At 38.2% G+C, this 14522-nt stretch overlaps 1 protein-coding gene across 4 annotated transcripts in view; it reads right to left on the reverse strand.

Moving 5' to 3' along the window:
- Positions 1–14522, reverse strand: part of gabrb3 (gamma-aminobutyric acid type A receptor subunit beta3) — a 118663-nt gene that overhangs the window by 57719 nt on the left and 46422 nt on the right. For 2 of the 4 annotated variants that reach the window (XM_064326984.1, XM_064326985.1), the window contains exons 3-4: positions 11224–11315; positions 10998–11065 (exon numbers count right to left, since the gene is read on the reverse strand). In XM_064326984.1, coding sequence (XP_064183054.1) covers positions 10998–11065; positions 11224–11315 — 160 coding nt within the window. Of the gene's footprint in view, positions 1–10997; positions 11066–11223; positions 11316–11396; positions 12193–14522 lie in introns of those variants that run through there. The other 2 variants (XM_064326986.1, XM_064326987.1) reach the window with 2 other exon arrangements.

Raw genomic sequence — 14522 nt, forward strand, 5'->3', positions numbered from 1 at the left:
AGCTTTGCATTCTTCTTCAGCAGCACCTTCCCAAGTGCACTGTGCTGATTACGATACAGCGCCACATTGGAGTAAGGCCGGTTTTACACCATATGTGGTCGCCCAAAGTGCACGGGCAAGCAGAGCACACACTGAGTGGTTACTCCCAACAGATGCGGTTTCTAAACCCCAACCCGCAAGAAGAGGCAGATGCAAAAAGAGAGGTGGATTTTTTGGCAAACAGAATTCGTTTTTATTAGTTTGAAAGGGCAATACCTGTTTCTGCATTCTACTTTTTTGTTTTCATATTTTTAATAAATCTGCTTTTTAAACAACGATTTGTTTTGTTCTTTATATTCATGGATAAAAGCATATGCACCTTCCATTCACACATTTGGTTGGCATTATATTACCATATAGTAATTGGTGGACCCCATAATAACCATCAATTTAAAAGGCTATTGGTGGTGATGAGGTCCCGGCTGTGCATAGTTGTAACATCTGTGCAACTATGCATTGGAGCGTGTTTTCTCGAAAACGGTACAAATTGGTTCAGAAAGGAGTAACTGCATCAGTGCATGAAAAGTTAGACAGCTGGTCTTCTTCAATGCCAATTTGCACTAAATGACTCAGTATGTAGAATATATAAGCTATGCAGCCTACATTTGTTGATGATTGTACAGTCCCAGATTGTATTTTATTTGATTTATTTTCCTTTTTATATATATTCTATTAAAGGCTATTATTTTTCTATATTTTTTATTCCTGTTATCATTTTGTTTCTTCGCTGTAATTTCTCATTTGTTGATCTTGCAATAGGTTACCTTTATTATATTTTCAACCCTGATCCATATTTTATATTTATATAGTTCTATTTCTCTTGATTTGTTATTGCTGACATAAAGACTTGCAGTTAAGTCCAACATCATTTAATTGCTTAATATCAATATCAAATAAGTCTAATTTAATTGCTACAATCTCTTCATATTATATAATTAAGGACAACGCAGTTTCTAAGTGAAAAGATATCGTCTGCTAGGCTGCATCCATTGAGTTTTGTTTAAAGAAATACCCCACATGCTAAGTTATTTTTTTACCAAATGAGGAGAATGTGCCCTCATAGCACTGTTAAAAAAAGTTCAAGTTGTCATCAAGGTTGTCATTAACATCATTATAAACATCACGTGACATTACTTTTCACAAATTGAAACACTTCTTTCACCAAACACATAGCATTTCCTGTTTGTTTGTCTCGCTTCTGCTCGCACGAGGCATTAGTTGGCCTATGCTATACACACATTGGCCTATGCTATACACACGGTGAGTCATTCAGTAGGCTACTTTTCGAGCTTTCGCACCAATTTAATCTTTCAGTTAATTTGAGTCATTCAGTACATTCAGCACAGTCAGTTCATTTCAATCTTTTGAGTCTTTCAGTAAATTTAGTACATTTCGTTAATTTGAACATTTAGTTCATTTGAGTCATTCAGTACATTCAGCACAATTGTTCATCTGAATTTTTCGAACTTTGAACGAATTGAATGAAACAAATGAAAGACCAGTCTGATGGGCTTCTGCTCCAACACAGTAGTACACAAGCAATTTCTTATCATATATTTAATGGCATAAATATTATTTGCAATTCCTACAGTGCAAATACTAAAATAAGTCCCGTAGGCATATGCCAGATGCTTACATTTTGATAATTTATTGCCTTTAGTTTTTAGTGATGAAAAACTACCCAGAAGCCACTGTCACCCACTGTCATTTGTAAGTGAATTTCTACATGGCATACACGTTGTTAGGCTTTTCACAGATGTTTGCGCAACATTTACCCTGCATTTAAAAAATAAAAGGTGCACAAGTTAGGTGATGCAAGTTATGTGATGTAACCTACAAAGGAATGATTATAACATTTTAATCGACAGGTTATTTTATTAAAAGAGCTGTTTCGCTGACAATTTCTAATGTAGCTTTATTGATACAGAATCCGTTGGGGAATGCATACTGCAAACATACTCTTTCATTCACATTTTATTTTGGATACATAATATCATGCAATCAAAAAGCTGGGTTAAGTTGTAAGCCAATTGCTTTCAATTGCACACAGGCAAGTGTTTGTCATTGCAATACGGAGACATTTGGGAGAGGGAGAGTGGTAGGGATCCAGCAACTGTGTAGCTAGCTCATTGTGGATCTGGTCCCTTCACGTATTTTTTCTTCAGCGTTGGCACTGCTTTCAGTTTAGGACTGTTGCTTTTAATCACACAAACGGGAGGGGCTCAGAGAGCACGCCTCGCTCAAGTGAATCAATGCTGTCATTGGCTAATTACTTGTGCACAGCCCAATGGTGAAAATGTTTAAATAGGAGTAGCTGCAGCTTCAGTGAATGGTGTGTTTTTGTTTTGGTATGTTTATGTTTTACGCAATGTACTGAGAGCTGAGTCAAATGAACAAGTCTTTACATGGAGGTGAGTCAGTACAAATCGTTCACCAAAAGAATTTGTTCAGAAAGAATAATCATTCACGAACGACACACCACAAAATCAGTCCAGGAGTTTACGTTTTGTTTCTGTACATACCATTGACAATTCGGTATGCACTGAGTTAAAAAATGAATCATTCAAAAAGATTTGTGTGTTCAATTTGGAACAACAATACTGCTCATTTCAGAAGCATTTTTCTCTAAACCACTGTTTAACAGGGTATAACAGGGTATCATTCACCGAATATTTATAGTATTTAAGTCAAAATGTGTCTTTGTAGCTAAAATTATTTGACATCAAGGCTAGGGAAGGTAAGTTTATTTATATAACAGTAATCACTGATCAGTAATGACAGACAAGAAAAACATCCTACCCACAGTTGTCAGAAAATAATCAACACCCATTACATAGGACAAGAAAGGAATAGCCTGCTCATTATGAGACCTTATGCCATCTCATCTATATCATAGTATATTATAGTCCGTATAATTTAACAAAGTTCAGCAGAAAATAGGAATTCATTATTTTTGTACAGCCATGGTTATATGATGCAAAATATAAGCGTGTACAATGAATTTTAACGGCACGCTTTTGTGAATTTGGCTTGCGGTCTGCACGCGGCCATGGCCCGCTCGCAAAAAAACTGACTACAGGTGGAAAAAGCTTCAAGAACACAAGCCTGGTGTGGAGCTGCTCCACTTCTAGCTCCAGTTTAAATACGAACACTAATTAAGATGGCTGCAGAAATGAAACAACTCCTCGCTTCCGCTCTGCTTGTTAAAATGTGCTCCTGGTGTAAAACGACATTAATGCCGCCATTGCGTCACAAATGTTAGAAATCCACCCATGTACGATGCTTGTATTTATGTTTTTTTTTTCTTTCAAGCTGACACTGTTGGATGAGTCCGCCACATGATTCTCTATGGAGGAAAACCCTATACACTTAAGCTGTGTGTTTGTACCATGGACACAAGTAAAATAATCCCAATGTAGGCTTTGCTGAAAGTTAACACATGATGAAGTAATGATACAAACTTATCAAATTCCCACTATTTACGATTCAAGTCATTTATGTTTCAAGTCATTCCACTTACATAGCACCACCACTTCCACAATCTTATGTCATACATTTGCAGACACGTGTCCATGTGTAAGGGACTGTGAACCATGTAAAATGGCCACTTGGCCACTTGTTGCACAACTACCTCCAGCATAAAATCTTTTTTTTGCCATCTCCATCGCTTGTACCTTTGAACTGGTATCTGGCACTAGTCCATGTATTAAACAAAAGGAAATTTGTTAGACTATTACCATGATAGAATTACTGGATATTAAAATGTTGTTGATTTTTAAATAATTGAAGTATAATTGCTTTAAAAAAAAAAAATTATTATTATTATTATTATTATTATAATAGGTTGCCTATTTCACACATCTGGGCATCCAAATTAATACATATAATTAATAAAATAGAGGGAGATCTTTTCTCAGGTGGTTTACAGCTTCATTATCGAAATGATGAATTTGCTTCTCGTGCTATCACACAAGCCTTCCCTAGAGAGAGGCAGAAGAACAAACACTCATCACACTGGTCAAACAGAAACAAAATATGGGCTATGAATCAATATATAAACAGAGCACTTTTAACAGTCAGGGACTTCTTGTTTATGAGGCTAATGTTTCAAACAGACCTATTGAAAACAATCCTAAATAAGGATTTTCATATGTACAGAAAAGTTAACACTTTTTTTTTTCACTTTATGGTCATACCCAGATGATATTTTAAGGCAAATGTGCATAAACGGGCTGTTCAGGGTTACTGAAAACTTAATTGTCAAGAACGTAATTTCAATGTTTTTTTATATGTATAATTAAGGTATCAGAGAAACTAGGATGGACTATAAATGGAATTCCAGTGCCAGTGTATTTGCCCACCCGTGGGCATGCTGAGAACACATGTAGCTTTCGACACTTAAGCAAGTATGTAAGTCTGCCAAATTTAAATAGGGCCCACTATGCTTACCCTCAAAGCCAGCATTTCAATAATGGAAGATGTACAAGTGTACAAGTTTGTCATAGATTGGCTCATTCCCCATCACAGCAATCATCCTGTTCATTGCTGAAAGCCAGTTAGAAAAGCACATTTAAAAAAAAAAAATTGACCAAAGTCTTATATTTGGCTGGCGATTTAAACCATATCCTTCCAAGGTAAGAGCAGTCACTAGCCATTCGATTAGGAAGAATCCTTCTTTGTATACAGTTGAGGCCAAAAGTTTACACCTAGGCTAAAGATATTCAAACGCAGTTTATCACAAGTCCGCACATTTCATGTTACCATACATTTATTTTGGCAAGTCAATTAAGGCAATTACTTTGTTCACATCAGAGGTAATTTTTAAAACAATCGATTAGAGACAGATTTATTTCAGCTTTATTTCAGTATATCAGAATTCCATTGGTTCAAAAGTTTACATACACCAAGTTGACTGTCTCTTTAAACAATATGGAAGATTCCAGAAATTGATGTAATGACTTTGTAGAAGCTTCTGATTGGTCAACTGTCATAATTAGGAGTCAATTGGGACTTAATTGGCATCTGTGGCAGTATTTAGGGCCTACCTTTGGAGCCACTGCCTTTTTGCCCTTGATACCATGGGACAATTCAAGCAACTCAGCCAAGACCTCAGAAAAAAAATTGTGGACTTCCACAAGTCTGGTGTGGAGCAATTTCCAAACAACTGAAGGTAGCACAAGCATCTGTACACACAATTGAATGCAAATATAAAAATGTTGGGACCACACACTGCATCTTTCAGAAAGGAGGCACAAATTAACTCCCAGGGCTGAATGAACTTTGGACCGAAAGGTTCAACTGAACCCCAAGACAACAACAAAGGACCTGGTGAAGTAGTTGGAGGCATCAGGTACCAAAGTATCTACATGCACCATAAAGAAAATCCTACATCACCATGGCCTGAAAGGCTGTCGTGCAAGGAAGAAGCCCCTACTCCAAGACCGGCATAAATGAGCTAAAATGAAGTTTGCAGGTGAACACCATAACAAAGTCCTAGCCATTTTGAGGAGTGTTCTCTGGTCAGATGAAACAAAAATTTAACTGTTTGGCCATAATGATCAGCGCTATGAATGGAGGAAAAAGGGTGAGGCTTTTAATCCAAAGAACTCCATTTCAACTGTGAAGCATGGGGGTGGCAGCATCATGTAGTGGGGGTGTTTTGCTAGAAAAGGGACTGGTGCACTTCAGAAAATATATGGCATCATGAGTAAGGAGAATTTTCTAGAAATATTGAAGCAACACCTCAAGACATCAGCTAGAAAGTTAAAACTTCCAACAGGACAATAATCCTAAGCGTACCTCCAAAGTTGTAACAAAATGGCTTAAAGACAACAAAGTGAAAGTATTGGAGTGGCCATCACAAAGCCCTGACCTGAATCCCATAGAAAATTTGTGGACTGAACTTAAAAAGCATGTCCGAGCAAGGAGGCCCACAAACCTGACTAAGTTACTCCAGTCTGTCAGGAGGAATGGGCAAAGATACTGGCAAAGTATTTTGAGAAGCTTGTGGAAGGCTACCACAAGTGTTTGATACAAGTTAAGCAATACTAACAAAGTGTATGTAAACTTTTGACCCACTGAAAATCTGATATAGTATATAAAAGCTGAAATAAATATGTCTCTTGGCTATTATTTTGAAATGACCTCTTATGTAAATAAAGTTTGACTTTACAGGAAATGTATGGTAACATGACGTGTGGAGTTTTGAAAAATTGAGTTTGAATGTCTTTAGCCTAGATGTATGTAAACTTTTGGCCTCAACTATAGATGTATAGGATCCAATCTTTGTAGCTTTGCTACATGTATAGGTCTATAGGTAACAGGCACAGTGATGCAACATGAGAACATAAAGATCCATAATGACAAGAACAGGCTAATAAGCCAGTTTAAGCTCACCATTCACCTACAAACTACAGTATCCAGCACTACATCAAGCCTGAACCCCAAATGTCTCTACCATGACGACATGACCTGCCAAGCTGTTCCTGGTATTGACAACTCTATATTAATAGTAAAATTTATTTTTACCTCCACCTATGCTCCCTTATTCTACTGACAGAATGCAACATGTTCTATCGTGTCCTGTCAGTTTAAGTTTTATACTGCATGCTATTCAAAGAAGCAGTTTAAGGTCCGTTTTGCAGTTTTCCACACAACTCACCGCTGATTCAGTGCTCATACTGCAAAATGGTGATGTCTTGCTAAGATCAGACACACCAGAGATGTGCTCAAACAAAATATCATAGAGCAAGTGTCATTCCTAAATCACCACATAAAGGACAGCCATTTGGAAGTGATATACTCTGACAAGTATCTACAATCATGCAACAGCCCTGTTTTTATATGACATTGTACGCTGTAGGTGAGCGAGTTAATTTGATTCCACAGTACAATATGAAGAGTGCAAACTGCTTTGAAATACTACACATGGAATTTTTCTTCAACTGAAATCAGCAGACCAGAAAGAAACTGGTTTGGAGAATATGATCAGGCTCCTATTTTTTCCTCTTTGAGACTTTGGAAACACTTTACTACACCTGTCTGTGCACAATACAGAAACCTACACAGAAACCTACACATCACACCTGTACTGTTAAGTATATTCCCTGAAAAACATTGATCTTAAACCAAAAAAGCCAGTGTCTCTGTGTTAATGGTCATCTTTAATCGAAAAAAATGATGGGTAATAATTATTTGAGAAAATAATGCATTGCAACTCCTGATGCATTTTTTGTTTCATATTCACCCCCACCTACAGGACCCTAGATAGATGGCACTTGGTTGTTGGCAGATATGGTTTATCCATTATACAGCCTGCATCATAATAAACTGCATCTGCTGAATATATAAAGCACTTTGCACCATTATGGTGCATTTAAGATTTACCTCAGTCTTCATCATCATTTTCTCATACCCTATATGATTATGGAGAGGGAGGTTCCATTGATCTGGAAATGGCTTTCCCTCTCCCCTGCATTACTGTTACTACAGTTCCATACTCCACTTCCTGTGAAATCAATCTGTCTCTCAGAGCAATCATTAGACAGCGGTAATCCTTCAGACTGGGTAGGTTCTCACACAGCAATAGTGCCGTAAAGTGAATCCTGTGAATCTAATGGTTTACCTCCCACACACATTCTCTGTAGCACTCACCTTTGTTCTTTTTGTTTGTTTGTTTGTTTGTTTGTTTTTTTAAACAACAGTACGGTTTATTTATAAGAAAGCCTTTTTTGTGTTGCTTTTGGCCTGGCTTGATGGAATCGTAGGACGATCAAAGATCCAAAGTAAAAACTGAAATTGTTTCCTGTTTGTTATGTTGCACCAGTGTTATTAATCTTCACATAAGGTGACTGAAAGTGATTGCACTGTTTTCCTGAAACACTGACATGTGAAATGTGGCTGATATCCAGGCTGATTCAACAACCGGGCCTTGTCAAAACCCACTATGTTCAGAAAAATGGCCGATAGCCAGATAGGCTCCCATGCCTGATCCCTGGTAGGGCCCAACACGCTGTTAATTTTGGCTGATAGCCCAGGAGATCTCGACTGCCTTCTAGCTAAAGCCAATCTTTAATAAAGCTCATTTCTCTTATCGAGAGGAGTCAGTGAGTCAGCAAGTTTTCCTTGATTAATCACAGTGCTTATGGAAGAAAGGTATTCAGTTGCTCCCTATGAAGATACATTATTTCATCTTAACGTAAAGCCCTCCGTGTTTCTCTCTCTCTCTCGCCCTCTGTTGACTGGGTGAAGACAAGAAGACACAGGCCAAACCTTAGGCTTACCAAAATAAACTGTTTGGAATGTCATTAAGAAGAAAGAGAGCACTGGTGAGCTCAAAAATCAAAAAGAGTCAGGTAGGCCAAGGAAGGCTTCTACTGAAGAATTCTCACTATAATGAAGAACAACTCCCACACACCTAGCTGAAAGATCAGAAACACTCTTCAGGAGTCAAACATGAATGTGTCAGTGACTACTGTCCACAGAAGACTTCACGAGCAGAACTACACAGGCTATATTGCAAGATGCAAACTACTAGTTAGCTGCAAAAATAGGATGGCCAGATTACAGTTTGCTAAGAAGTACCTAACAAAGCCTGCAGAGTTCTGGAAAAAGGTCTTGTGGACAGGTGAGACCAAGATTCACTTGTAACAAAGTGATGGAAGGAGCACGTCAAATGTGGATGCCAAAAGGAACTTCCCAAGATCCAAAGCACCCCTCCCCTCAGCTGTGAAACATGAGGGTGGGGGTACTACTGTATGTTTGGACATGTATGGCTTACACAGGTACTCGCTCACTTGTCTTCATTGATGGTGTAACTACTGATAGCAGCAGAAGGAATCACCTTTTCTGCTCATGTTCAAGCAAATGCTCAAAACTCACTGGATGACACGTAGTTCTACAGCAAGACAATGATCCCAAACGTACTGCAAAAGCAACAGAGGAGTTTTTAAAAGCCAAAAACTGGAAGATTATTCATTGGCCATGTCACACACTCTATCTGATTCCAACTGAACATGTGTTTCATATGCTGAAATGAAAACTTAAGGCAACTCGCCCCCAAAACACACAGGAGCTGAAGATGCCAGCAGCACAGGCCTGGCAGAGCATCACCAGAGAAAATATGATGCTCGGCACATGGTGAGTCTCAGGCTTCAAGTAGTCATTGGATGCAAAGCATATGCATTTACATGACATTAATATGTCATTAACATTGGTTAACATTAACACATGGTGCCCTGAAATGTATAAAAAGTTCTGTAATTTCTACATGGTGGGACCAAAGTGAATAAAAATACCATTAAATAAAAGCTACTGTAAGAATGTGCAACCACATGTGAATTGTTTACAAATCTAAAAATTGTGGAGTACAGAGCCAAATCACAAAAAAATATGTCTTTATCCCAATCATTATGGAGCAGACTGTACATCCATTATTCCTCATCCAGAAACATTGTTCCATTTGTTCACATAAATATAATTATTTTTCTTTCTAACAGAAATTCACTTCATGCTAATACCAGTGACAAAACACAAAATCCATCATCTACTAGACCAATGGGACATAAGGTTTAAATGTATTCATACATCCTACAACTTTTTTACACAAAACACAAAATCCATCATCTACTAGACCAATGGGACATAAGGTTTAAATGTATTCATACATCCTACAACTTTTTTACATACACACTTGTGTGTTCAGGTGTTTGGATGGGGAAAAAAAACCCTGCTGAATTATGAAAAGAATACAGTATCAAGTGTGTCATAAAGCAATTCCATATTAAGTCATAAGATGATCACATTCTGAAATCAAAGCCAATGCACCTTAAATTGAAATAAACATACAATTAAACAGTTCATCATCCAGTGCAACCAAATTACAAAGCATGTGAGATAGTCCTAGAAAGTACTTCCCAAGTGTTGAAGTGCATACTGTACGTCCTTGCACAAGGTTTTGTGCAGTGGAAACTATCCAAAGGTTTTCGCTATGCAGATGAAAACTTCAAATGTTACTACAGTTAACAATGCAAAACTAAGAAAGAGACAGAGACACATGTTATAGAGAGAGAGAGAGAGAGAGAGAGAGAGAGAGAGAGAGAGAGAGAGAGAGAGAGAGAGAGAGAGAGAGAGAGAGAGAGAGAGAGAGAGAGAGAGAGAATATTCAGCCCAGGGTAAGAGTTTGCTCTACCACAGCTGCGGGCTTCCACCATTAACCCATACTGTGTCACACAAGGATGTTGATCAGAAGGGGTATATTTACAGAGATTATAGATTGCAGAGATTAGTCATTTTATGATAGTTGTTTATGATAGTTTCTCTATAAATATGTTACGCACAGTAGATTAAACAATATAAAGATGCTTGGAAAATTTAAGATATTCTGAACAACAAACCACTGGTCAAATGCTGCACACATGTTCCACATCTGTGGACCACATCAATCGTTAACACTTATTTGAACAACCCAGATTTAGCACTGTTCAGCATAATAAACGGATGCCACGTTTATCAGTGCGCAGAATGGATGGCTATGTTAGTGATGCGTACAACCCGACTGCACCCACACGTTTCTGGCGAATTCCATAAGTGATAAGGCCTTTTCAACTACTGTGCAAAATCACCACCTATGTGAATGTAGGTTTATCTTCCACCCCATCACGTAGGCCTAACATAATCCATTTGTTAACCGTTTGTCTGATTTGTAGAGGAACAAAATCGAGGGGAAAAACATAACGTTTTAATGCAAATCCAGAATGACCCAGGTGTATCCGGCAATTAACTTTCTGATATATTACCCCTAGATAAAGCAACATCACCATTGCCAGAGGAAAGTAAAGTGCGCAATTATTGAGCTGGGGGACTACTTGATACATTTCCTTCTTGGAAATACAATAATAAGCACAACGACGGAGACATTGTCACATTAATACATAAAATATAAAGGAAACATCACTCACCATATTGACTTCGGATACCATATCTATACTCGCCACATCTATACTCATGCCAACAGCAACCGGTGCCCCTAAAATGAATGAAAAATCACAATTATAAACGAAATGCATTCGGCTACATGTTCACCACTACACGGGTAATCACAGAGCGGCAAACAACGTTCACAAGCCTTTGATAGTTTCCTAATACCAAATTATACCACTCAAAATGAGAAAGACGTAACGTTACCCCCAAAGTCTGGTCGAAGGCGAATGTCGTATCCCTTTAACAGTTTGTCCACTGTCTCTTTGACAAAAGACATATTCCCAGGTTCATTGGCGCTGAAAAGAAACAACCAGAGGGTTATTCCTACTTTACATACAGACAACCGTCCCATATACACTTGAGGACCGAACACTTACCTCTGTGCACAGCACACAACTGCTACAATAACTGGTGCTGAAAGAACACCAAATAATCTTCTTTTCTGGAATCCCAACATTCCTTATGTTCTGTAGCAATACAGCAACGGTGACTAAAACAACAAAACGCTCGGACGTTCAGTGCATTTACCGAAGCAATCCTGATGACTACAGATTAACGTATTCCATTAGCACCGATTTGCTGAAGAAGTCATTGTTTGCTTCTGAAGATTACCTTGATCAGAAAAAAAGATTTGCAGAAACCCTGCTTTGCTCGTACTCTGCTAAGGGCGTTTTTTGAGGAAGGATACTGGGCAAATGTGATGCATTTTGCCCAAGACATCGCCGGTGATGGCAACAGGAGCTCTCGCGGTTGGGTCTCAGCCAGACCTTCACTCCATCTCCCCTTCGATTTTGACTTCCGCTACTCCGCTATCCAACAAATATTCCCCTCCTTTTTCAGATACCGTTGTTCAGACAACCACGCACATCGCTCCCAGCCATAATATGCAAAGGAAATTAAGATAATCTATTGTATGGTCCGCTCCACCGATGTTATAATTCCATATTGCCAAATAATTTCAAGTGCCATTCCAAATGCAGCTGTTATGTGTCTTTTTTTCTTCCGGCTGTGCTACGACAGATCATTCTCACCACGTTGTCCGGAGTTTGTGAGAATTGACATGCCAAGCATGAAACATTCACTATAAGAAAAATACCCACGTGATACGGTTGTCTGCAAGCTTGTAGAAGTGGGTGCTGCTGTCTTGACTGGAAGAGCAAAGGACTTTTTAAACCTCCTGGGGCCAGCAACAATTTAGTTAAGGGGGGCGTCTGTACCGGGCCAGAAACAACGCGTAAGTGGATGTTGTTTTCCATTTGGATAATTAAGACTGCTGGTCTTTACAGTCGACGTGACGACTTCATCTTAATTTTAAAAATAAAAGAATGAAAGAAAAAAAAAACGATTTCGGGCTCTGCTTGTTTGAACGATATCAAACAAACACAAACGGAATCTGCTAATTGATATAGTGGGCAGTTGTAATAGGATGCGCATTCCGATTCAGGGGCTGGATTTCAAGAACCGCATAGACAGAGAATGTGATTCGAGATGCATTTAATATTAAATGCATTCAGACAGCGCACTTAGAGAACCCCTGGCTAGGAGGCGTCAGTTTCCTTGTAATGTGAAAAGCACTACTGCTGAATTGAAAATAAATGAAGAAAAAAGTTGGGTTGGATCCTTACATATTGCGACATCAATCTGTTCCAGAGCCATTGGTTATTAAAACAGTTAATAAGCCGCCCGTTACGGGGCGGGATGCTACTTAAATACAGTTTCTTTTAACGATATTAATTTCCATCTGGGTGTGATAGAATATACTACAGGTATACCTTTGCGCTGAATTGGTTAAATTACATTTATTCCAGATTTCCTTTAATTAGTCTTTTAAGGTAAAGTTTTTTTTAAAATATTTTAATGATGTCATATTGTGTATGATTATAGTGAAATTTTATCATTATTTCTGCATAGCACACAGAATAATAGCATATGAAATTGAATCATTCTATCTGCATTCCCCACAGATAATGGCACATAGGCTACTGCACCAGCATATGTTAAGCAAAGCGGGAGACATCAAATGTGGTTTCTCCATAAAAACGGACAGAATCTCTGAATCATTCTGCATTGTGGGTTGTCCTTAATTGTGTAAAACACATCAAAACTGGCATGATTTTTAAGCAGTCCAGCTAATGTAATGGTAGCTATGGTACCTCACACCCTCACACCACACATACTCAGTCACCCACACACTCATATACTCACCCAAGCACTCAGTTTCCAACACATTAACTCATTCACACACCAAAGTGATTACTCTCTCTCTCTCACACACACACATTGCTACAATCACACTCACTGAATTGGAGTTAATCCCTCATGCTCTCATCTACACATACACTCACTCTCTCACTCATGCACCCACTCACTCACTTTTCAACACACCCACTCTCATTTACTCATTCACTTGCTTACTCATTCATTAAGGAAAACATTTACTCGGAAACATTATTTCACTCACTCAAACACTTCCTCACCCACTCTCCCACTCAAAGTGGCTTCGCAGAAGTAACAATAAGCTTTTATTCAGCTGCTACTGAAGATGGAGAAATCACTGATAATGAGATCTCCTAATGCTATTTCAGCTGCATGAATCCTGTTTGATGCTCACGTTTCCCTTGCTTTTAGAGAGCATTAAAAGTTCTTAGAAATTTATTTAGAAATATTTGATGGGTGTTGGGGAGGGTGTGGGGGTTGGTTGAGCGGTGGGTGTAGCACAGGTTTAGAAATACTTCTGAAAGTTAAGTACCAAATGCATTATGGGTAAATAGAATATGGGCCAAATTCTCTTACTGTATTGGAAGCTGAGCACACACATATGGTTGATTGGGGCAAACTGACTTGTTTGAAATGAGGAATCTTATGGCAGTACCACGCTGAGATTCAAGAATCTCATTGTATGGCTGTAGAATTAAGACCTCCCTTCTCTGGAAGAAAGAGGCCTAGCCCAAACCACGAAAAACAGCCCCAGACCATTATTACAAGTCCACCAAACTTTACTGTAAGACCCATTATAATGCCAATGTTTGTCAATGGAGATTGCATGGCTGTAGGTTGAAATAGCTGAAATATCTCATTAGAAGGGGTGTTGACAGAAGTGGATATATATATATATATCCACTTCTGTCAATGATTCAGAGATTCACCCCTTCTATATATATATAGGAGAGGATTAGGGCCACATATTAATTTTTTTATTCTCAGAATTCTGACTTGAACTCTATCTTTTTTTTTTTTAAATTCAGTTAATATACGTATGTGCATTTGTTGAATAACAAATCAAAGTATTTGGAAACCATTTCTACTAACAAGAAGACAAAAATATGACTTTTACTTAATCTTAGATATGGCTTTCCTCAAAATAACCTCCTTTGGCTTTAATTACAATCAAACAAATTATTTACTCCAATTATTTTGTAAAAGGGGGGTGAGAGAGAGTTGGAGGAGTACTTAAATTCCCTATTGATCTTCCTGGTCTTCTCCTCTTAACATTACTGCCTATC

The sequence above is a fragment of the Anguilla rostrata genome, chromosome 3 (assembly GCF_018555375.3).
Source record: "Anguilla rostrata isolate EN2019 chromosome 3, ASM1855537v3, whole genome shotgun sequence".
In the NCBI taxonomy this organism is placed as follows: Eukaryota; Metazoa; Chordata; class Actinopteri; order Anguilliformes; family Anguillidae; genus Anguilla; species Anguilla rostrata.